General features: G+C 40.0%; 2 protein-coding genes across 9 annotated transcripts in view; one reads left to right on the top strand and one right to left on the bottom strand.

The window, feature by feature from the left end:
* Positions 1 to 5,484, bottom strand: part of ASCC1 (activating signal cointegrator 1 complex subunit 1) — a 128,704-nt gene extending 123,220 nt beyond the window's left edge. For 5 of the 6 annotated variants that reach the window (XR_006786039.1, XR_006786040.1, XM_045842018.1 and 2 more), the window contains exons 1-3: positions 5,025 to 5,170; positions 3,513 to 3,656; positions 2,043 to 2,142 (exon numbers count right to left, since the gene is read on the bottom strand). Coding sequence is in view for 4 of the 6 variants with exons in the window: in XM_045842018.1 (XP_045697974.1) it covers positions 2,043 to 2,142; positions 3,513 to 3,624 (212 nt within the window). In the remaining 2 variants the exon portion in view is untranslated. Of the gene's footprint in view, positions 1 to 2,042; positions 2,143 to 3,512; positions 3,657 to 5,024; positions 5,171 to 5,405 lie in introns of those variants that run through there. The other variant, XM_045842017.1, reaches the window with a different exon arrangement.
* Positions 5,203 to 20,129, top strand: ANAPC16 (anaphase promoting complex subunit 16). 3 transcript variants are annotated; one of them, XM_045842021.1, is made up of 5 exons: positions 5,203 to 5,337; positions 10,419 to 10,572; positions 18,159 to 18,233; positions 19,164 to 19,274; positions 19,703 to 20,129. In XM_045842021.1, exons 2-5 carry the CDS (start codon positions 10,446 to 10,448, stop codon positions 19,732 to 19,734), a joined length of 345 nt encoding a protein of 114 aa, XP_045697977.1. In that variant the 5' UTR covers positions 5,203 to 5,337; positions 10,419 to 10,445; the 3' UTR covers positions 19,735 to 20,129. The 3 variants fall into 3 exon arrangements, with proteins under 3 accessions (XP_045697977.1, XP_045697976.1, XP_045697978.1); XM_045842020.1 differs by having other exon boundaries at positions 5,206 to 5,337; positions 10,419 to 10,587; XM_045842022.1 differs by having other exon boundaries at positions 5,207 to 5,337; positions 10,419 to 10,587; positions 19,164 to 20,129.
* Positions 20,130 to 21,893: the final 1,764 nt, after the last annotated feature.

Raw genomic sequence — 21,893 nt, 5'->3', positions numbered from 1 at the left:
AGATCAAGTGCTTCTCAGATAAGGTCAAGTTAAAGGAGTTTATCATCACCAAGCCCTTATTATATGAAACGTTAAAGGAACTTATCTAAGAAAAAGATAACAAATATGTACAGTAAAATGACAGCAAACTCACAATTATTAGCAACCATACCTAAAACAAAAACAAAAGCAAACAACTAGAACAGGAACAGAACCACAGAAACAGAGATCACATGGAGGGTTAGCAACAGGGGAGTGGGAGAAGGGGAGAGGGGGAAAAGGTAGAGAATAAGTAGCTTAGATGGTAGGTAGAAAATAGACAGGGGGAGGGTAAGAATAATATGGGAAAAGTAGAAGCCAAAGAACCATGGACATGAAGTAAAGGAGAAGAATGTGGGTGGGAGAGAGTGTGCAGGGTAGAGGGGAGTGAAGGAGGGAAAATGAGACAACTGTAATAGCATAATCAATAAAATATATTTTAAAAAATGGGCAAAGGACCTGAATAGACATTTTCCCAAAGAGTATATACAAATGGCCCACAGACATATGAAAAGATGCTGAACATCACTCATCATCAGAGAAATGCAAATTAAAACCACAATGAGATATCACCTCATACCAGTCAGAATGACATCATCAATAAATCAACAAACAGCAAGTGCTGTGGAGAAAAGGGAACCCTTTTGCACTGATGGTGGGAATGCAAACTGCTTTTCCACTATGGAAAGCAGTATGGAGATACCTCAATAAATTAAAAATGTATCTACCTTTTGACCCAGTGATCCCACTTCTGGGAATATATCCAAAAGAACTCAGAACACTAATTCAAAAGAATACAAGCACCCCTATGTTCAGTGCAGCATTATTTACAATAGCCAAGATATGGAAGCAGTCCAAGTGTCCATCAGTAGATGAGTAGATAAAACAACTATGGGACATTAACACAATGGAATACTATTTGGCTATAAAAAAGAAGAAAGTTTTACCCGTTGCAACAGTATGGATGGACCTGGAGAACATTATGCTAAGTGATATAAGCCAGTCACAGAAAAACAAATACCATATGACTCCACACATATGTGGAATCCAATGAACAAACTGAACTAATAAGCAAAGTAAAGACAGACTCATCCATAGAGAGCAGGATGACAGCTAAGGCTAGGGAGGTTAGAGGGTGGGGGGATTAAGCAAAAAGGAAAAAGGACTCATGCACATGGACAACAGTGTGGTGATTATGGGGGAGAAGGAGGGCCTAAGGGGACTAAGTGGTAATGGAAAACAAGTAAAAATAATGTTTGAATTAAAAAAATAAATCATCACCATCAATAGAAAAAAATATGAATAATAAATATATACCTATCAAGAAATGAATCTAAAAAACAAAATAAACAAAGCAGAAACACACTCACAGATGCAGAGAACATTTTGATGGTTACCAATGGGAGGGGGATTGGGGAGATGGGTGAAAAATGTGAAGGGATTAAGAAGTACAAATTGGTACTTACAGAATAGTCATGGAGATGGATATAAAGTACAGCATGGGGAATATAGTCAATTATGTTCTAATAACTATGTATTGTGTCATGTGGGTACAAGGTTTATGAGGATGGTCACTTAGTAAGTTGTATAATATCGAATCACTGGTATATATACCTAAAACTAACATAATATTATATGTAAACTATAATTAAAAAATTAAAAAATGAGCCCTGGCTGGTGTCACTCAGTGGACTGAGCACTAGCCTGCAAACGAAAGGGTTGCCAGTTCGATTCCCAGTCAGGACACATGCCTGGGTTGCAGGCCAGGTCCCCAATAAGAGGTGTATGAGAGGCAACCACACATCATGTTTCTCTCCCTCTCTTCTCCTTCCCTTCCCCTCTCTCTAAAAATAAATAAATAAAATCTTTTAAAAATGGTTAAAAATAAATTCTAGGATATAAAACACAACTACTTTCTCATCAGTAATCAAGTATTTCAGTTAAGTGTGGAAGAGAGGAGAGTCAGCTTCCTGCTGAGTTTCCTGGAAATGCCTCCTCACGAAGCTGCCCAGGGCTTCACTCACTTGTAGAGCAGGCTGGGGGCCTTCACCGTACACTGGAAACCTTGTTCAGTCTGCACCACCTCGTAGCCATCACAGGGCTCTTCTGCACACTCCACGAAGCCTGCACAGAAACCACAACATGTTCAGAGCTGCTGCTCTGTGAACAACAGCCTTCTCCTCAGCTGTCCACCACTCTCAAGGTTTAAAAAAAATAATACACTTATACAAAGAAAAGCCAGACATTTTACATTGCAAAGCACTGATCTAACATTTCTTGTGACGTGCTCTTAGAAGGAAAATAAAGAATAAAAAACACATGACTATTTCAAATCTTCCTGTCCTGGAACCTTGGAAAAGTAGTTGGTACATACCACTGTTTCTCCCAACTGTTTTCTCCCAGAAAGCTAAGACATAATTTTAAAAGTTTCACTGTTTTTTTACGGAGATATAATTCACATAACATAAAATTTATCCTTTTAAAATGTACAACTCTGCTGTTTTTAAGACACAAAATTCCTCCAGTGACTAAAGTATGAGTAATACTGGGAGAACTTAATAATAGCAGAGACAAAGTGAAATAAAGGAGAGCAAAGGCCCCCAGGGTATAGGGAAACAATGGGGAACATGAGGGAGATGACTAAACTACAAGGCTTACGGCCCAATGAAAAAGCTTATAAAGCAAAAGGAAAAGAAAGCAAAGAACATGAAAGGCCCTGACAATTTATGTATTAAGCCAAAGCCCAAATTAATTAGCTTGAAAATATTTATAATCCATCTTGACTGTTTAGTTGTTATTGTTGTGATTTTGAAGATTTATTTATTTTCAGAGAGAGGGAAAGGAAAGGAGAAAGAGAGGAAGAAAAACATCAATGTGTGGTTGCCTGTCATGCACCCCCTGATGGGGACCTGGCCCTCAACCCAGGCATATGCCCTGACTGGGAATGGAACCAGCAACCCTTTGATCCGAAGGCTGGCACTCAGTCCACTGAGCCACACCAACCAGGGCCTGTTTAGTTTATTTCTTAAAATTATCACTACATAATAATAAAGTTGTGAATTTGGAACTGCCTGTATATGACTACAAAGAAGAGAAAAATAACAATAAGAATAGCTAATATTATTGGGCACTGGATAAAATACTTATGTTCATTTATTTCAATAATTTATATATATTACTTCACAACTTTACAGATAAAGGAAGTTACTTTTGCCACAGAATATTAATGGTCAAATTAATGGTTAACTAAAATAACTCCTTATTACATTTAGGCCTTTGTACAAAGTGAAACGTAACGCGACTTATGAACTGCAACTGAAACCACTTCAACAAACTCAAACACATCTGTCCCCTTGATACCAACACAAATCTATGAAAACAATCCTTTCAAATTTCCCTACGCACAAAGAAACACACTGAAACAAAACAAAGGACTGCTAATACAGTAGAGAAAACTTTTACTTCTAATCAGACCAAAGAGCAACTAGGATTACCTTGATAGAAGTCCTCATCCTCTTCTTCATGTTGGTAAGTCTGTTCTTGAATGGGATTTTTCCTATAAATCCGTCCCCCAATTCTTATAAGCTGTGGGCGCAGAACTTCCATGATACGTTCCCAAATAATATTCCAGTGAAATCCTAAAAAAATAAGTAATCACTTCACCTTTTGATCAGAGAGAAAAACCCACCCTGGCTGGTGTCACTCAGTAGAATTAGCATCGGCCTGAGAACTGAAAGGTCGCCAGTTCGACTCCCACTCAGGGCACATGCCTGGTTGGCAGGCCAGGTCTCCAGCTGGGGACATGTGAGAGGCAACCAATTGATGTTTCTCTCCTTCTCTTTCCCCCTACCTTCCCCAATCTCTAAAAAATAAATAAAGTCTTTTTTTTTTAAAGAAAGAAAAACCTTCTCTCTATTATATGGATCATTATGTAGGCCTAAAAGGACATAATTGGGCATCCATTCACAATACATCCTAAGCAAAAGCAACACTATTTCCATTAAACCTCCTTTCCTCATAACCTGTTTTAAGTCGATCAGTGCATTTTCCATTATGTATTTCATTCCTGGCACACACTAAACAGTAATTTGTAATCTATTCAGCTCTCCAAAAAAAAAAAAAGATTAAAAGATTCTGAACCCTTTATATACAGCCTGTCCATGGTTTTGAAACAAAGAGTAGACGTCTGTTTATTACTTTAACCTAAAAGGAATAAAGTGCAACCTTCTGTGTTTAACCACGTGCAAAGTGTTTCATCCTGTCTGTGCGGCATGAAAATTGAGAATTAAGGATATTAATACACTTATTTATCCTTGGGGGGCGGGGAAGCCCCTAGTACTTTCAGAAGTACATGAAATATACACCCAACAATTAGATCCTGTTGCCTATGGAAACAGTTAAAATATAACCTAACCAAAACCAACATGGTTCTTCAAACCAATACATTGCTGAGGGGAGGAATCCAATTTCCAGAGACCACTGCCCAGCAAACTGCACCACCTGCTGAGAAGCCAAGCTTCTAGTCACAACTCAAGGAATCAATAATCCAGGAAACAAGGGTTGTTTATGGGCTGGCTATGTTTAAGTTCAGCCAATGTTCCTACCACATAGGTTGGATAGTCTTTAAGCCCAAAATACAGAGTTCCAAAGAAAACAGATCAATCCTTAACAAATACACTAATAGTCCAACCCTCAGCAACTAAGTCACTGTAATTGGTAGTTTGCTTACAGAGCCAAGGACCGATATGTGTCATGAGAAATAACATACAAGGAAAAGCGACCTGAATGGAGAAGAGCGCGCATAATTAGCATAGTTTAATGATACTCCATCCTACTTTTTCCCCCAAGACCTCTAAAAAAGAAAAAGGTTCTGCACAGATTTTAATGTCATAGGCCCTCAGACCAGGAGTTCTGGAAGAGTTGCCTCAGAAACAGCACACTCTTCACTTGCCCTCCCTATCCGGCCCACCCTGGGTACGAAACTGCTCAGAAGGAAAGGGGAATACCCAATTTAACGCTGCTACGAGTTGGCGAGTGGAGGGAAAAGGAAGCAGAAGCCCTGAATCACAAAAGCGAGCAACAAAGACAAGCACTCCAATGTAACCGAAGAGGACTCCGCTACGGCAGGAAAACGGTGGTAGGGAGGGAGGTAAAACACCCGGAAGTCCACTCCGGAAGCGCGTTCTCCGTGCCTTTCCACCCCGGCCACGCCCACCATTGCACGGGCGCGAGCACGCCAAGGTCCACGTCGGTGTTTGCGCGGCCGCTCTGGCTGGCCCTGGGGGCGGGGCTGTAGGGGAAAGTGCTAAAACCGTTGAGGTAAGTTTCTGAAGGCTTAGGGACTGTCAGGAGCTTGGTGGAAAGGGAGTTCATTCTTGGGATCCTACCTGCAGACACTAGAAAAATGGAGAGGCTAGGAGAAACTGGAGCTTGCCACAGAGGGCGTGTGAGAGGAAATTTCCTCAGGCCGCGATGGCTTGGGGGGTTGGGTGCGCATGCGCGCCTGGTAAGGCGCATGTGCAGTGACTCCTTGGGAAACCGTTTGGAGGTGGGGGAGTGTCGTTTGGAATTTGCTTGGGAACCTCTGGAATTCTGACCTCTTCCCATTCCATCCCACCTGGTTTTAGCTGCAGCATCTGTTTTAATGGTAGTTCAGCTATTTATGTGGGACACAGTGAAACGATTTGTTGATGAGATTTAGTGATCGGTTATAATTTGGCGTTGTACCACGGTACCTCTTTCAACCTCTTTAGACTGAGACTTTCAAAAGGAAGGAGTCTTTTTAAACAAAATAGGCATATATCTGCTGGGAAGGAAAGTGGTTTATGAATACGAGGTGCTCCCTGTAGTATATAAAGTAAATGTTTAATCATCTTAGTGTGAACACAGCCATTCTGTGTCTCCCCAAAAATAGCATTGCTCTCCTATGAGAATCTCTTTTGCCAATAGTCCCAGCTTCCCTAATAAAACCAAAATCCAGATTATTTCATCAATATTCATTCAACAAAATCTTACTGAGCCACCTATTTGGGCGTGGCAGGCTAGTGGAAGAAGGTTGTGTAAATAGATCCACAGAATGAGACAGAAAAGGGAACAGTAACGGACCAATCCTCATGGCACCAAGTTTCTCTACCACCTTCATAACCTTTGCTGGGCTGCTAGCCCTTTGTTCTGTCGTTTATTCATCATTCATGCAGGAAACATTGTGGTCCAGGTGCTGTGCTAGGCGTTATTTCCTGCTTGGCCATGTTGACCAGAACTCTGCTATGGCTTGAAGGTGGAAAGACAACTCCCTCCCGCTTTCCTAGATTACAGGATTTTTCCTAAGATTATGAACTTTAGAATGGAAGTGTGAAGTGCATTGATGGAGGGCATTTTTCCTCTTCCTGAGCAGACCCTTTCCCCACTAGGAGTTTGCTGACCCAATGTCAAATTGAGGATTAGAGAATTAGAACTTTTCCCAGGAGTGTTATTAGAACATAATACGTATGAAAAATAGATCTGAATAGGAAAAAAAGATTCAAGAGTAAATACCCATTAGTATTTGGGATGCCTGATATTATTAAGTATTTACTGTGCCTGTAGCTGTTCCAAATGCTTTAGTTATACTAACTTTCATAACACCTTTGAGATAGGTGCTATTATTATTGTCCCCATGTTACAGATGAGGCAGCAGAGGAACAGAGAGGTTAAGTGATTTGTCCAGAGAGTCATACAGCAAAACTGGGACATGCACACAGGCCTAGAGGTTTCAGAGTCTGAGCTCTTAACAACTGCTATTTCATCTTTCACATGGCACATGACATCCAACAAAGCCATTGCTTGAAAAATGTCACAGCAAATAAGCTAAAGTCTCTATGTCTCAGTTTCGTGCTGTCATCTATAAAATGAAGGAGTTGGATTAGGTGACTTTTCGGGAATCTTATGATTCCTGTGAAATGTTTAGTTCATGTAGTAAACATTTATTTAAATCAACAGCCCCTTAGAATAGGCCAGGGATTGTTTGGTTCTGATGACAGAATGCCTGCCTTCATAGAGCAGTTACAAACTAGGCTTTATCCTACCTAGCTCCTGTTACCACCTGCTAATAGCATTCAAAATTCAACCTAAATCTATAAAGTTTGAAATTACGTAGGTATATCTTCCACCTCAGAAAAACCCTGCTTATTTATGTTAAAAGTAACTTTGTGCTCATTCTGCTCAAAGAGCCAGTTTTCAACCCTGGCTCTTTTGTGTATTGAATGATAGTAGTTCTGCATTTGGAAAAAAAAAAGAATTAATAGGGAATTTCTTTGAATATATTTAGTTTAGAAGTCACATTGTGTCTAGCCTTTGAAGCTGTCCTTTCTCTGGCAGTCAGCTTGAGTGCTCTGCAGAGAAACTTGATCTCAAAATGTAAAGTATCACTTAACATTTGCAACTGAATAAAGCATATATCAAGGTGTAGGAAAAAGATTAGAGTTAAAGTCTTAGGTGAGGTATATAAACAGTTCACAGTAGGTTCTATTTTGAACTGATGGGAAATAAGACTGAGTTGCGTTCCAAAAGATAGCTATGTTGTCTATATACTTTATTTAGATCCTAGCAGGAATCCACTTAGAAATTTGGACCTGGTCTATTATTGCTTAAGTTCTTTTTTTTTTTTAAAGATTTTACTTATTTATTTTTAGAGAAAGGAGAAGGGAGAGAAAAAGAGAGAACCCAACTGGGAACCTGGCTCGCAACCCAGGCATGTGCCCTGACTGGGAATTGAACCAGTGACCCTTTGGTTCACAGGCCAGCGCTCAGTCCACTGAGCCACACCAGCCAGAGCTTCTTAAGTTCTTTTTAAAGAAATTTTAAAACTTGTCAAGCTATATTTTGAGCCAATATGGTCCAAAGGATTGGATGTGAATCTAACTTCAAAAGGTGTTGCCTCTATGAATATGAATACAATTTGGAAAGTTACAGAACTCGGAGGAAAAAAAGAAAGGTGATCTAATACAACATTGAAAATGTCACCCTGGCTGGTGTGGCTTGGTTGGAGCATCATCCCATAAACTGAAAGGTCGAGGGTTCTTCCTGAGTCAGGGCACATACCTAGGTTGCTGGTTTGGTCCCTCCGGGCACTTAATAGAGGCAGCCAATTAGATTGGCTGTGTTTCTCTCACATCTGTGTTTCTCTGCCTCTCTCTCCCTTCCTTCCCCTCTCTCTAAAATCAATGGGCATGTCCCCCAGTGAGGATTAAAAATTTTTTAAAAGATTGAAAATGTTATTAATCAGTTTGCATTTTAAAATAGGCTGACATTCTAATTATAGCAGTGGCCTGACTCTTCCCATACCCTACTGCAGTATTAATCAGTTACTTAAAGGTGTATAATGAAATCAGAAACTAGGGTCTGCTTCCCTCACAGCCTTAAATCATCATCACAAAATTAAGGAAACACAATGGCCAGATTTTCAGAAATGCACAGTACGTTATTTTCCTTGCTAGGAAACTGGATCATGCATATACCTCACATAGGATTTATGTCTGCATAGCTTTTCCTTATTTTTTCTATTTTTTTCAAAAATAAGTTTCAGGGAGGTGGAAGTGGGCAAACAGGATAAATGGTGGCAGAAAGAGACTTGACTTCAGGTGGTGAGCGTGTGATTCAGACGCAGATGATGTGCTGTGGAGGTGTATACCAGAAACCTGTATGGTTTTATTAACCAGTGTCACCCAACAAAATTCAATAAAAATAAATAGATAAGTTGAAACATTTTATAACAAACTTACTTATTTTGCAACTAGCAAAATTAAAAGTTCAGCTGAAATTCTCTCTGGCCATTAAAAGGGAGAATTCGTTTAAAAAATCCATTTAAAGTTATTTTTATCTTTTTTTAAATTAAACTAAAATTTACACAACATAAATTAACCATTAGCCATTTTAAAGTGTACAGTTCAGCCCTGGCTGGTGTGGCTCAGTGGATTGAGCACCAGCCTGGGAACCAAAGAGTCCCCAGTTGGATTTCCAGTCAGGGACAGGCCTTGGTTGCAGGCCACAGCTCCAGTAGAGGGTGCACGAGAGGCAACTGCACATTGATGTTTCTCTCTCTCCCTTCCTTCCCCTCTGTCTAAAAATAAAATAAAAATCAAGAGTATAATTCAGTTTAAAGTCATTTTTTAGTCTGAATACTAGAGCTGCACTTTTAGTATAGTAACCAATAGCCACACATGGGTACTTAAATTTCAATTAAAATTTAATAAAATTTAAAATACAGTTCTTCAGTCACACTAGTTTAATAAGCCACATGGGGCTAGTGGCCAGGCAGAAATAGAACATTAGAACATTTATAATCGCAGAAAGTTCTGTTAGCACAGTACTGGACCATTTTTTAAAGAACAAACTTTATAGAACCTTTTGTAAATGTATAGCGTAAGCTTCTGTGGCAGAGGTAGTATTTTTGTTTTGAACTTTTCCAAGGAGTCATGTATTCAGTATAAATTTTTTCTTCAACATTTGGACTTTTTGACTTTTTGATAGGACAAGAAATGAAACGCTCTACAGCTGCTCCAATCCTGACCGGTTATGAATTCTGAAATAATTCCCTGAACTACTTTGTTACAATCTTGGGACACCACCAAGTGATCAATTTGTGTATTACATTTGGATAGAAAGGTTTTTTTTCTTTTTAATTTAAATAAAAGGGCCAATATATTTCCTAACCACTTCCCTTTCCTTGGGAACAGAACACAGTGTTATTCTGGGATTTTATTTGGAAAATTTTATAGTGAATTTTTGCTGTGGCTTGGTTAGGATGTATCCAAGACAAACTGTCCTATGAGGCATGGTTGTCTTATCCTCATATAATTTATTTCCTCAGTCAAATTGCCACCTTGGCACAGCCCTGTCACCCCTTCATAACCCATAGATCACCCACAGTCAGTGCCAAGCGACATAAACAGTTTACTAATGGTAGGAAGTAGTGTTTTAAGTAGAAAAACTAAGCATAAACATATCTTCATTTAAAATCCTAAGTGACATTTTGGCCTGGGACATCAATAAAAGATTGTAGGAGTAGAGAGAGTAGAAGAAAGGGGCCCTGACCAGTGTGGCTAAGTTGGTTGGGCGTTGTTCCACAAAGCAAAAAGTTGCTGGTTTGATTCCCGTTCAGGGCACATACTTGGGTTACCAGTTCCGTCCCCAGTTGGGGCACATACAGGAGGCAAACGGTCAATGTTTCTCTCTCACATTGATGTCTCTCTCTCTCTTTCTCCCTGTCTTCCCCTGTCTCTAAAAATAAATAAAATATCTTTACAAAAAGAAGGGGGAGCTAATTCTTCACTAAACGTACACTAGCTTTTGTGGCAGCTAGCGTGAAGTGTAGTCAATCTCACTCCCCTAAACTTGCCAAATTGCTGTTTTTCTGTCTGCAGTGAAGTGAGAATTCTACTAGAAAGGAAATGGCTGCCTCTTCATCATCCTCCTCAGCTGGCGGGGTCAGTGGAAGTTCTGTCACTGGATCTGGTTTCAGCGTCTCTGACCTTGCCCCACCTCGGAAAGCCCTTTTCACCTACCCCAAAGGAGCTGGTGAGATGTTAGAAGGTGATCTCATGCTGCTTTTTGCTGATAATTGGATTGAAACCTGCAATGAATGTTAATTGTAAAGACGCTATTAAGTGGATTAGAGAAGAATTTGCCCTGATTTCAGCTCCACATTTCATCTTTTGTCCCCATTTCAAAATAATATCTTTAAAACACAGATCTCCAGAATCAGAACTTTGGAGCTGAAAAAATCTTTGGAAATTAAGAAGGCCATCTAGAGTTTATTTAGACCCAGAAAAGGTAAAGTGATTTGACCTCGTTAAAAACATGCAGCACTGGAACCAGGAATTTTCTTGACCTCCTGCTTCAGTTCGCTTTATCCTGGCACCAGCCTGTCTCCCTGTGATTAGTAGGTTTAATGTATTTTGTCTGATGTAGTTAGTCTTCAGGTACATTAACCCCATAAAAGAGGTGGTGAGAGGAAATAAAAACTAATGTCCTACTTTTACAGGTGAAGATGGCAATGCTGGCCCACTGCAGGACAGTGCTGTGTGGTGGTTCCAGCACTAGAGCTGGAATTTGCATCGTACTGCCCACCATCTTATTCAGCATACGTTTGCACACTGGCTGGGCAAGATCAGGGCACAGGCTGTAACCGTGGACTAGCATTGGTACCTGGAATTCATCAGGTTCATGTCACTTTAGGAGCTACATCCATAAATTCTTAATGGGAGCATAAAAATCACCTGAAGAGCTTATTAAAATCCACATTTCTGGCCCATCTTAGAGATTCTGATTAATCTAGGATGCCACACAGAAATCTTCATTTTGACTAATACCCAGGGAGTCTCATGAAAATGGTCCTTAACTATTAAACTACTTATCATACTTTGAAAAAGGTCAGCAAATAACCTATTAAGAATTCAAAATCTGTTTGATTATAGCACTTTTGTGCTTAATTATACATTGATCTTTTATACATTGATCTTTCTCTCTGAGAAAGGTACAAAGCGATAGCTAGGTCATCTTTATTCATTTATATCAGGTATAATGAAAAGCAGAGCTTGGGGTTAAGCCAGGGCAAATAGAGGAATCATTTTGATAGGAAAATATGGAAAGACTGAGACCATAATGCTTTCTAGAATTAGTTCAAACCATGATTAGTGAAGTAGATGACAGGGCAACATGGTAATACATCTGAAGTGTCTGTATTTCTGTCTTTGCTGTTTTCTTTAGTTGTGTTACATTCAAGTTAGTGTCACTGTGTCTAGAGGTAATAACTGGGGCCTTGCTGACCATATTTGGCACTAAAAGTATATTATCACTTCAATTATATATAGCAGAGACCTGGTAGTAAGGAAGTTTCCCACAAAACAAATAAAAAATTGGAGGCATTTAAATTGTTTAATGAACAACAACAACAAAAATACATTGCTTAATGAGTTTTATAGCAGCAGAAAAGGAATCAGTGTTTAACAGTGGGCTTTAAGATTGAAGTCATTTAAATTCTAGCTGCAGCAGGAAATTTAATACTGGAGATACCTCCATAGTCTCAGAGCTATTAGCATTCCTTGTCAATATACATCAGATTACTTAGAAACATTAAGAGAGGAAAGACTTCTGAGATTAGTCTGAATGTTGATGTTCTAACTAGTGAAGTTCTATCCATTTTTATGCCATCTCAATGTTTTATGGAGGAATGCATTGACTTTCAAGTGTAGGATGAATTTATATTATTTAAAATCACAGTATACAGTCTTGATTCTCTTTCTTAAGTTTAAAGTTTCGCCCATATTTTAAAGTTGCTTACACTTGACAGAAATGAAAAATTAGGGCAGTCCCTAAACTGTCCTGGTCAAATCAAGATCATTAAATTGAAAAGAGTACTCCTAAATGTGTGCTCAGTCCACTGAGTGCTCAATCCACTGAGCCACAGCAGCCAGGGCCAATAGTTTAATTGAATATGGAAGTAAAGTAGAAAGACTTGCCCGTTCAAAGGAACAAAAACAATCAGGAATCTAGGTTGGCTGTTGTATATAATTTTAACAGGTTCAACTTGATCTTGTATCCTCCTAAATCTAGGATAATAAACCCAAATAACCTGCAGTTAACCTTGTGAATTAACTTTTTTGTGCATTACCTGCTCTCTGATAACAGACACCTCGCATACACTGTATACAACAATTTTCAGCATTCTCTTGCCCTTGGCTAAGATTGTCCTCACCCAATTATTAGTAAGCAAATTAGACACTGCCTTCCAAGACAGAGGTGGCTGAATTTTAGTGACATTGTAGGCCACTGAAGTATAAATTATCTGACATTGTCTAATTTCCTATTATGAAGTAATTATTCTTTTAAATGAATTTACTAGCATCTTATTTATTGGAGTTGCAATGGCATTAGATTTGGACAATTTACTGGACTTCTCACTATTTATAACCTTTGCTTGTCCCTGAAGAGGAAAGCTGATGTATTGCTACTTGGTGTGTTATAAAGGGTTTGATTACAATTTCTAAATGGAAGACAGATTGCCCCAGGCTGACTCCTCTCTGGAGAAATTCCAGGCTTTAGATGAGTACAGATATCACATTTAATAGGATGTGGCTAAGAAGCAGTGGGCTTTGTGGTTAATGCAGAGCTGCAAATCAGCAAAAGTGTATTTCATAAGTATATATAGTGGCAAAGTGATAGTGGCAAAGGCTTATAGAAAGGCATATGAAGTGCCGTTTTGAAAGATTAGCTTACATCCTTTTGCTTCGAAGTTTATTTCCAAGAGAAATATGCAAGTGTTATAATTTAAGTATTTTATCCTAATAGTGCCAATGATTAAATATAACTAGAAGGTACCACTTCCAAGAGCTTCCAAATACATCTCAGCCTGATTCTTAGGGCCCATAATCCCCACTGCCTTGTTTGAAATCCTAAAGTTCAGCATACTTCAGGATCAAACCAGCTGAGAAGTGAGCTGTATGCTTTACTCTTTTTAAAATAAAACTTGTTATAATTTGACTCTTTAAGCAAGGATATGAATAGATTCATGAGCACTGGTATATCTACATAGAAGAGTCAGAATCATTGGTGTCAGATATTCACATAGTTCCTCTTCCTGTACTGGACTTCACTGTTACTTGCAGCCCAATTATCTAAAACTCTCAGTGATATCATCATCTTACCTAGATCTTTAAACTGGACAGTCAGTATATTCAGTTAGTTGAAAATAATCTTTTGCTCAGTATAGGTGATCTACTCACAGATGACTTAACATTCAGCCAGAGGAGTAAGAGGAGAAGATAGGATCATATCCCATATAGCACAATATGTAGAAAAGAGGTTGAATATTTTTTAGTATATTTTATTGATTATGGTATTACAGATGTCCCAGTTTTTCCCGCTTTTCCCCCCTCCACCAGTACTCCCCTTCCCTCCAACAATCCCCCCACCTTCATGTCCATGGGTTGTGCAAGTAAGTTCTTTGGCTTCTCCATTTCCCATACTATTTTTTTTTAAGAATTCTTTTCTTATATTTTTAAAGATTTTATTTATTTATTCTTGTAGAGAAAGGGGAAGGGAAGAAGAAAGAGAGGGAGAGTTCTGGCTGGCGTAGGTCAGTGGATTGAGCGCGGGCCTGCAAACCAAAGGGTTGCCGGTTCATTTCCCAGTCAGGGTACATGCCTGGGTTGCAGGCCAGGTCCCCAGATCAGGGCGCGTGAGAGGCAACCACATATTGATGTTTCTCTTCCTCTCTTTCTCTAAAAAATAAATAAAATATTTTTTTAAAGAAAGAGAGGGAGAAAAGCATGTGCCCTGACTGGGAATCAAACTGGCGACCCTTTGGTTTGCAAGCCCACACTCAATCCACTAAGGCACACAAGGGTCGATACTATTCTTAACATCTCCCTGTCTGTTTTGTACCTACCAATTATGCTTCTTAATCCCTGCATCTTTCCCCAACCCCATTTTCCCCCTTCCCCTCATAGCTGAAAACCCTCCAAATGATCTCCATCTCTGTAATTTTGTTTCTGTTCTGGTTGTTTGCTTATTTTGTTTTTGTTTTTTAGATTCAGTTGTTAATAGGTGTGAATTTGTTGTCATTTTAATGTTCATAGTTTTGATCCTTTTCTTAAATAAGTCCCTTTAACATTTCATGTAATAATGGCTTGGTGATGATGAACTACTTTAGCTCTGCCTTGTCTGGGAAGCATTTTATTTGCCCTTCCATTCTAAATGAAAACTTTGCTGAATAGAGTAATCTTGGATGTAGGTCCTTACTTTTCATGATTTTGAATACTTCTTGCCAGTCCCTTCTTGCCTGCAAGGTTTCTTTTGAGAAATCAGCTGACAGTCTTATGGGCACTCCTTTTTAGTAACTGCTTTTCTCTCTTTACCTTTAACCTTTGGCATTTTAATTATGATGTGTCTTGGTGTGTTCCTCTTTGGGTCCAATTTATTTGGGACTCTCTGTGCTTCCTGGACTTGTATGTCTGTTTCCTTCACCAAATTAGGGAAGTTTTCTTTCTTTCTTTTTTTCCCAAATAAGTTTTCAATTTCTTGCTCTTCCTCTTCTCCTTTTAGCACACAGATGTTGGCATGTTTAAAGTTGTCACATATGTTCCTAAGCCTCTCCTCGTTTTTTGGGGGGCAGTTTGTAATTCTTATATCTTCTATCTGTTCTGGTTAAATGTTTATTTCTTCCTTTTGTTTCAAATCGTTGATTTGAATCCCAACTTCCTTTTTTTCACTGTTGATTCCCTGTATATTTTTCTTCACTTCACTTGTGTATCCTTCATTTCTTCCTTTATGTTGTGGCCATACTCAATGAATTCTGTGAGCATCCTGATCACCAGTGTTTTGAACTCTGCATCTGATAGGTTGGCTTATCTCTTTTTTGTTTAGTTCTTTTCCTAGGGTTTTGTTCTGTTCTTTCATTTGGGCCATTGTCTTTGCCTCCTCAATTGGGTGGCCTCCCTGTGTTTGTTTCTGTACTAGGTAGAGCTGCTTTACTCTCTGTCTTAGTAGCATAGCCTGTGTAGAAAAGGCACCTGTAAATTGTGTGGGGTGGAGCCTTAGGTAGTTGCCAGGGCAGGGCAGCCACTTCACTGCTTTGTGGTTCTGTGGGGGAGAGGAACTCAGAGAGGGGTCATTGCCGCTGCCTGGCTCCTGGAGGCCTGCCAGGCACTCATCCCACTTCAGTCACCTCGCCCACCTCCTGTATGCAGTTGGAGCCATTCCAGCTGCCATGGGGTTTAGATACAATCTAAGCCTGTGCAGGCCCTTTAAGTGGCCAAAATCTGCAGTTTCTTTCACTACCCCGGCCACCACTGGTGTTTACAGTCAAAAGTAATAGGCGTTTATCTTTCTGATGCTGGAATGCTGGGCTGTGCAGTGTGGCCTGGGACTGGCTCACTCACTCCTAGGGTATCCTTCCTGATTTATGCACCACACATGGACTGCCCTTTTCACTGCCACTGCCTCCTCTCCACACTCTACAGCATCATCTCCACCCCAGCTCTGCAATTCCACCCCTCCTACCTGTCTGGATGAATGTGGCTTCTTTAAATCCTTGGTTGTCAGACTTCCATACAGCTCGATTTTCTGACAGTTCTAGGTGTATTTGTTTTTGAGATCTGGTTGTAATTTTTTAAAATTTTTATTTATTTATTTTTAGAGAGAGGAACAGGGAGAGAGAGAAAGATGAAGAGAAACATCAATGTGTGGTTGCTTCTCACACTCCACCTACTGGGGATCTGGGCCGCAACCCATGCATGTGCCCTGACTGGGAATTGAACTGGTGACCCTTTGCTTCTCTCTCCAGCCCTCAGTCCACTGAGCCACACCAGCCAGGGCTGGTTGTAATTCTTTCTATAGTTGTGCAAGGAGGTGTAACATGTCTACCTACGCCTCCATCTTGACCTGAAATCTGGAAATTCTTCCTCCTCTTTGGTACTCGTTTGTGTGGATAATGTCATTTACCCACAAGAAGGGAAGATTTCTCTCTCACTTCTTGCTGTCTCCTTTGTTTTCAGTGCTGTTTGCACATTTGTGAGAGGCATGCCACTTGTTGAGGAAACAAGAATGGAATTGTCTGGGTCTTGGTTCTTCTTTTACTTTAAATCACACACCCAGAGGTGAGAACAGGACCCATTCCAGAGGTGATGAGAGACCAAAAAGAGGTTGAATTTAATAAATTTAATACTTCCCCTCAAATACATATCACTTTATGAAGTAAATTATATTTTGAAGTCATACATAATATGTTTGAAAATAACTATATTTTGCCTTTTTGAATCAATTTTGATGATAATACTGGACAAAAGAAGCCCTCTTTTGCTGGTTGTATATTTAAGCCATCTGGACACGGTATCTGTGTTTTTTCTTATTGTTTACCGTGACTTCTGAAATAAGGTCTGCCTTGTGTGAAATTCGGCCTGGAGCCAGAATGTGTCAGCCCTAACTCCTTGTCACTCAATACCTGGCTGACACACCAGCCCATGACTGATGGGTGAGTGCTTGGCACCTAGCAGTGCTGGCACGAACTGCCATCAGAGAGCTGCGTCCTCTCCCTCCATTTGTTTTAAGATTTTTGCAGTAAAATACCTTCTCCAAATGGTTTGGACTACCCTTCTAAAAGTCACATTTTCCTACATGAACTCTTTGTCTTTTGGGGTGTGTTTTGCTGCATTGGCCCTTGCTGACGGGGAATAACATGAACTCGCTTATATTTCACAATCTTCTTCCAAATGCCGTGGTGACTGAGTTAGCTACCTCCTTGTTGCCAGTTCTTGGCACCAGTACAATGCTAGGTTCTGAAGTTGCACTATACTCTTATCGGCATCCAAATTGCAGTGTTTTGGTTCAGTTGGAAAATCAAGGTTACAATTTGCGTTGACAGAATGAGATTTCCCAGCAGTGTTTGTCATGGTCATAGTGATGTAATTTGATATACTAAAAAGTCAACAACAGCTATTTTTCCCTCAGCTTACTCTTTAGAATGAAAATGATTTAGAGTTTTGGCATACATTTGTATTTTGATAGCACAGCGGTCACATGGCCAAATGTGTCAGCTGTCAGTGTTTGCCTGACATGCAGAATAGAAGAATATTAAGAAGTTATCAAAGCCCTGATCAGGTAGCTCAGTTGGTTAGAGCATCATTCCAATACCACCAGGGTTGTGGGTTCAATCCCTAGTCAGGTACATACAAGAAACAACCAATGAATGCGTGAAGTAAGTGGAACAACAAATTAATATTTCTCTCCCCCCTGCCGCCCTCCCTCCCTCTCCCTCTCCCTTCCTCTGAAATCAATAAATAAAAATTTTTAAAGAACTATCAGGTTTGAGGGGAGGGGTGAATGTTGACCAGGACATGAGACTGAGGTTTTTTGTTTGTTTTTTTTAAAACACTATTTTTAAATTCTTAAACAAGTAGAGGAACTATTTTAATATTCTAGGTATAGAAGAAGTAGCTTTTATTACAGACCAGAGTTAGTTCTAAATGAAACATAAGCCCTCTTTGTAAACACTGAAAAGTAGACCCTGAATGTAAAAGCAGGGAAAAGAATGGGCATGTTCTCTCAGTTTATAGCCGTCACAGGACTCTTCAAGCAGGTGAAAACTTGTTCTCTTTTGTGTGCAGATGGCTCTGAGAGATTCCTCTGTGAATCTGTTTTCAGCTATCAAGTGGCGTCTACACTGAAACAGGTGAAACACGGTAAGTACATGAGTGTTGTGGACTTAACTGTGAGAATAAATGTTTGGGGGGCATGCAGCTAGAGGAAGATTCAGAAAGGTCAGTGTGCTTTGTGACAGACTTCTGAAATTCAGTGAGGCTGTTTAAGTGTACTTGCTAGATTACCTGCAGACGAGAACATTCCAAATCCTTAATCCAGGCATAATGTCCTCATTAAGGCTTAAAGTTGAAGTCAAAAGGGTTAGTTTTCCAGGGGAAATGCTTCCTACTCTTGTGTTTTTTTCCTTTCCTTTCTGAAACCTTCTTTTACCATTGTCCTCCACTGGTTATCACCATCACTTCATCTTTAAGTATGTAATACCTCATGATTTACCTGTACTCTAAGATCCTGGGAGCACCTTTTCTGTTCCATCATGCCTTACCAGGCCTCCGTTTATTCATCAGGGAGTTATGTTCTCCCACCAGACCATTTCACCATTGAAGTCATAATGTCAGAAGAGCTACAATTGCCTGTAACCCTAGGATTTTAGTATGCATCACTGTGGCATGGAGGATGAGTACTACTTTTAAAAAAGTTAAGTATTCTGCCCTGGCTGGTATGGCTCAGAAGATTGAGTACTGGACTTGCGAACCAAAGGGTCACTGATTCAATTCCCACTCAGGGCATATGCCTGGGTTGCAGGCTGGGTCCCCAGTAGGGAGGCACTCAAGAGGCAACCACACATTGATGTATCTCTCCCTCTCTTTTTCCCTCCCTTCCCCTCTCTAAAAATAAATAAAATCTTTTAAAAAAATTAAGTCTTTGACCAACATAGAACAAGATCCCATTACTAGAATATTGAGGGGAAAAACTCCTTGTAGAAATTTCTTTCAAACCAGTCACTATGTTGGTGGTTGGTGGCTGTCTCATAAGAAATACATTCACTGTGGTACCACCTTGACTCTTTACAGATCAGCAAGTTGCTCGGATGGAAAAACTGGCTGGTTTGGTAGAAGAGCTGGAGGCAGATGAGTGGCGGTTTAAACCCATCGAGCAGTTGCTGGGGTTCACACCCTCTTCAGGTTGACCATGACTCCGGTGTGCACAGCAAGTGCAGGGCCAGTGAGGGGCTTTCTGCACAGCTTGCGTAGCTGTCCAGAGACTCACAGTCCCGTCGCTGACTGCTCATTCACATCAATACTTGGTTTCTCTGTAGCTGTCCACAAGCAACAAACATTTAAATGTGTGATCACACAGGGAAAATTTGTGTTTATTTGTTTATAAAAAGCATTGAGAATTACATTAAGACAATCTGCATCGGAGAACCAGGAGGCTCGGGTTTAAGAGATTTATAAAACTTCACAAGCTGGGTAGATTACATGCTGGAACTGGCCAGCTAAACTCGGCTTCTGGCATTCATGCAGTGCATGGGATCCTCACCAGTCAAGTCTAGGTCAGGATCTGGAATTGTAAAATCCAGCATTTGTGACCTGAAACATTCTTTTTGCAGGTGAACGTGATTTCAACTCAGGACCTGTCTAAATACGGAATTTGTAAATGATTGGGGGTTTTTTTTCTATTTTTAGACATCTAATTCTATAGATTCTAACTTTTTCTAACCTTCTAGATATGCCAGTTCAGGCAAAAAGAACTGTTTCTTAAATGTTAGAGTGCATGTAGGAATCAAGCAGTGAGCAAAGTTCTTTAAACACAGAAATCCTCTTGTTGGTGGGCTCAAGCAATTCTGTAGCAAATAAATCCTCTGAAAGCCCCAGATTGGTTTCTTTATCCTTGCAAAGTCTCAGGGCTTTGGGATAGAGGGAAGAGGTCAGATTATTTTTAATAAGAATAAAATCTGAAAACTCTCCTAAACAAATGGTAGATTTGCTTTATCTCGGGGATATTTGTCTTTATAAAAGCATATGAATTTATCTTATCAATATCTGAGTAGGTTTTTGTGTGATGGAGAAAAACTCGAAAAGCTAACATACCCTTCGTTCTCCCTCATGGGGCCCAGGGTCCACACTGCACAGAGAATTGTATTGATTAGATTTTATGCAAATTTCACCTTAGAAACATTTGCCTTTCTCCTCATTAATAACTTTTACTTGACCTGCTTTTAGAGTTGCTTCTTTATGAATAAATATAATCCCAGCGGCAATTGGCCTTAATCTCATGGGTTCAAAGTGTTTAATACACACTACCTGACAGGGAGGTGGCGACCTCACTGAATCAGTGAGGATAGAGACAGTGCAGACCTGCTCAGGGTCACGTAGCCCAGGCAGAAGAGGATCTTGGAACCTGGAATAGGTCAGCTGGTTGATAATCCAGCCCACTGCTCTTGCCTCTAAAGCACATCGGATCACAAAAATGACTGGCCCACAAACTCATCTGTTTCTATATTAATACTTCTTAACCCACACAAGCTCCATGTTTGAAAACTAGTGAGGTTCCTAACATACTTTTTAGCATCAACCATGTGAATTATTACCAAAGGAAAAAAATAGAAATATGTAGACTGCAATGAACCTTCAAATCAATTTCAGTGACATCTTAGAAGCAATCACTAATTTTCCCTCATTGGCTCCTTTAACTGTACAACACTGTTTCAGCTCATCTTTACCTTTTGGTAGTTGAACTTAACAGGATTTTTTTTTCTCTTTCAATTGGACATGTCTTTTTGCAGCCTTATAAATTGAAGAGACGCTAAGGTTGAACAGAAATGCTATCTGAAGTGCCTTCCATAGTGATCATTCAGCTGCTGCTTGAGTGCTGCCAGGAAAAAGACCCTCACCTTTTTTTAAGACTGCCCCTCCATCTCCGCACGTTTCGGCTGGTTATGTTTCATCATCTGCAACTCCTATTACCATGTTTTGGGCCTAGAGATGGACCTTGTTGCTCATCTGTCATCTCTGCACTCATTATGTGCCAGTCACTCACAGGCATTAATTATACTCCTTTCAGTAACACTAAAACTTGAAGCTCAGAGTGAGCATTCCTTACCAAGGCTGCACAGCTAAGTAAATGGCCATTTGGATTTGAACTCAAAGTCTGCCAGACTCCAAAGATGAGATTATTTTAGATGCATGAAGCTGCACCCCACTGAGCCCATCCCAATGCCTTATACGAAGACAAAAGCCTAAAACTTTTGTTGTGAATGAATCAACTACCTGCAGAAACTAAGTCTTGTTCCAGTACTTGGTGATAAGAGGTCTCAAGCACAATGAAGGAACAGCCTCTTCCTTTAAATATGGATAGGAATTAGCTGTGTGTTTGGGCCTACATAACCTTTTAAGATCCAGCATGGTGAAAATAGTTAGGGCCTTGAGGGACACCTGAGTGAGTGAGGAGGGAGGCGAGAAGGCAGGTGGCAGCTAGCCATCCTCGAGAGCTGATGGCCACAGTACCGCTGTGCACAAGGCCCTCCATGGTTTCCAAAGCATTTCACACACAGTGTGTTGACTCTCACATCAACCCTATAAGATAAATGAGGTAATAATTTTGCAGTTAAGGAAACAAACACAGAGAACGTAAGGTAGAGAGGTAAGCAAGGGGGCTGGGTCCTTCAGATCTTTTTCTCTGTGCCTTCCAGTTTATCACATACTAGAAAATTTGAAGGTAATATTTGCTGTTAATAAAGAATTAGTCATCTCAATCTGATATGTAATTATATATAACTTGTCACATGGTAGTGGGACAAG

The sequence above is a fragment of the Phyllostomus hastatus genome, unplaced genomic scaffold, assembly GCF_019186645.2.
Source record: "Phyllostomus hastatus isolate PE091 unplaced genomic scaffold, TTU_PhHast_1.1 phas_contig_38, whole genome shotgun sequence".
Classification (NCBI taxonomy): Eukaryota; Metazoa; Chordata; class Mammalia; order Chiroptera; family Phyllostomidae; genus Phyllostomus; species Phyllostomus hastatus.
Note: the sequence above shows the minus strand (reverse complement) of the source record. Positions and strands in the feature narration are given on the sequence as shown.

Excerpts from the sequence above, each read along its gene's own strand:
- ANAPC16 (XM_045842020.1), top strand. The coding sequence starts at position 10,446 with ATGGCTGCCTCTTCATCATCCTCCTCAGCTGGCGGGGTCAGTGGAAGT. Across the intron at positions 10,588-18,158 it reads AGCTGGTGAGATGTTAGAAG|ATGGCTCTGAGAGATTCCTC; the intron begins GTGATCTCATGC and ends TTTTGTGTGCAG. Across the intron at positions 18,234-19,163 it reads ACTGAAACAGGTGAAACACG|ATCAGCAAGTTGCTCGGATG; the intron begins GTAAGTACATGA and ends GACTCTTTACAG.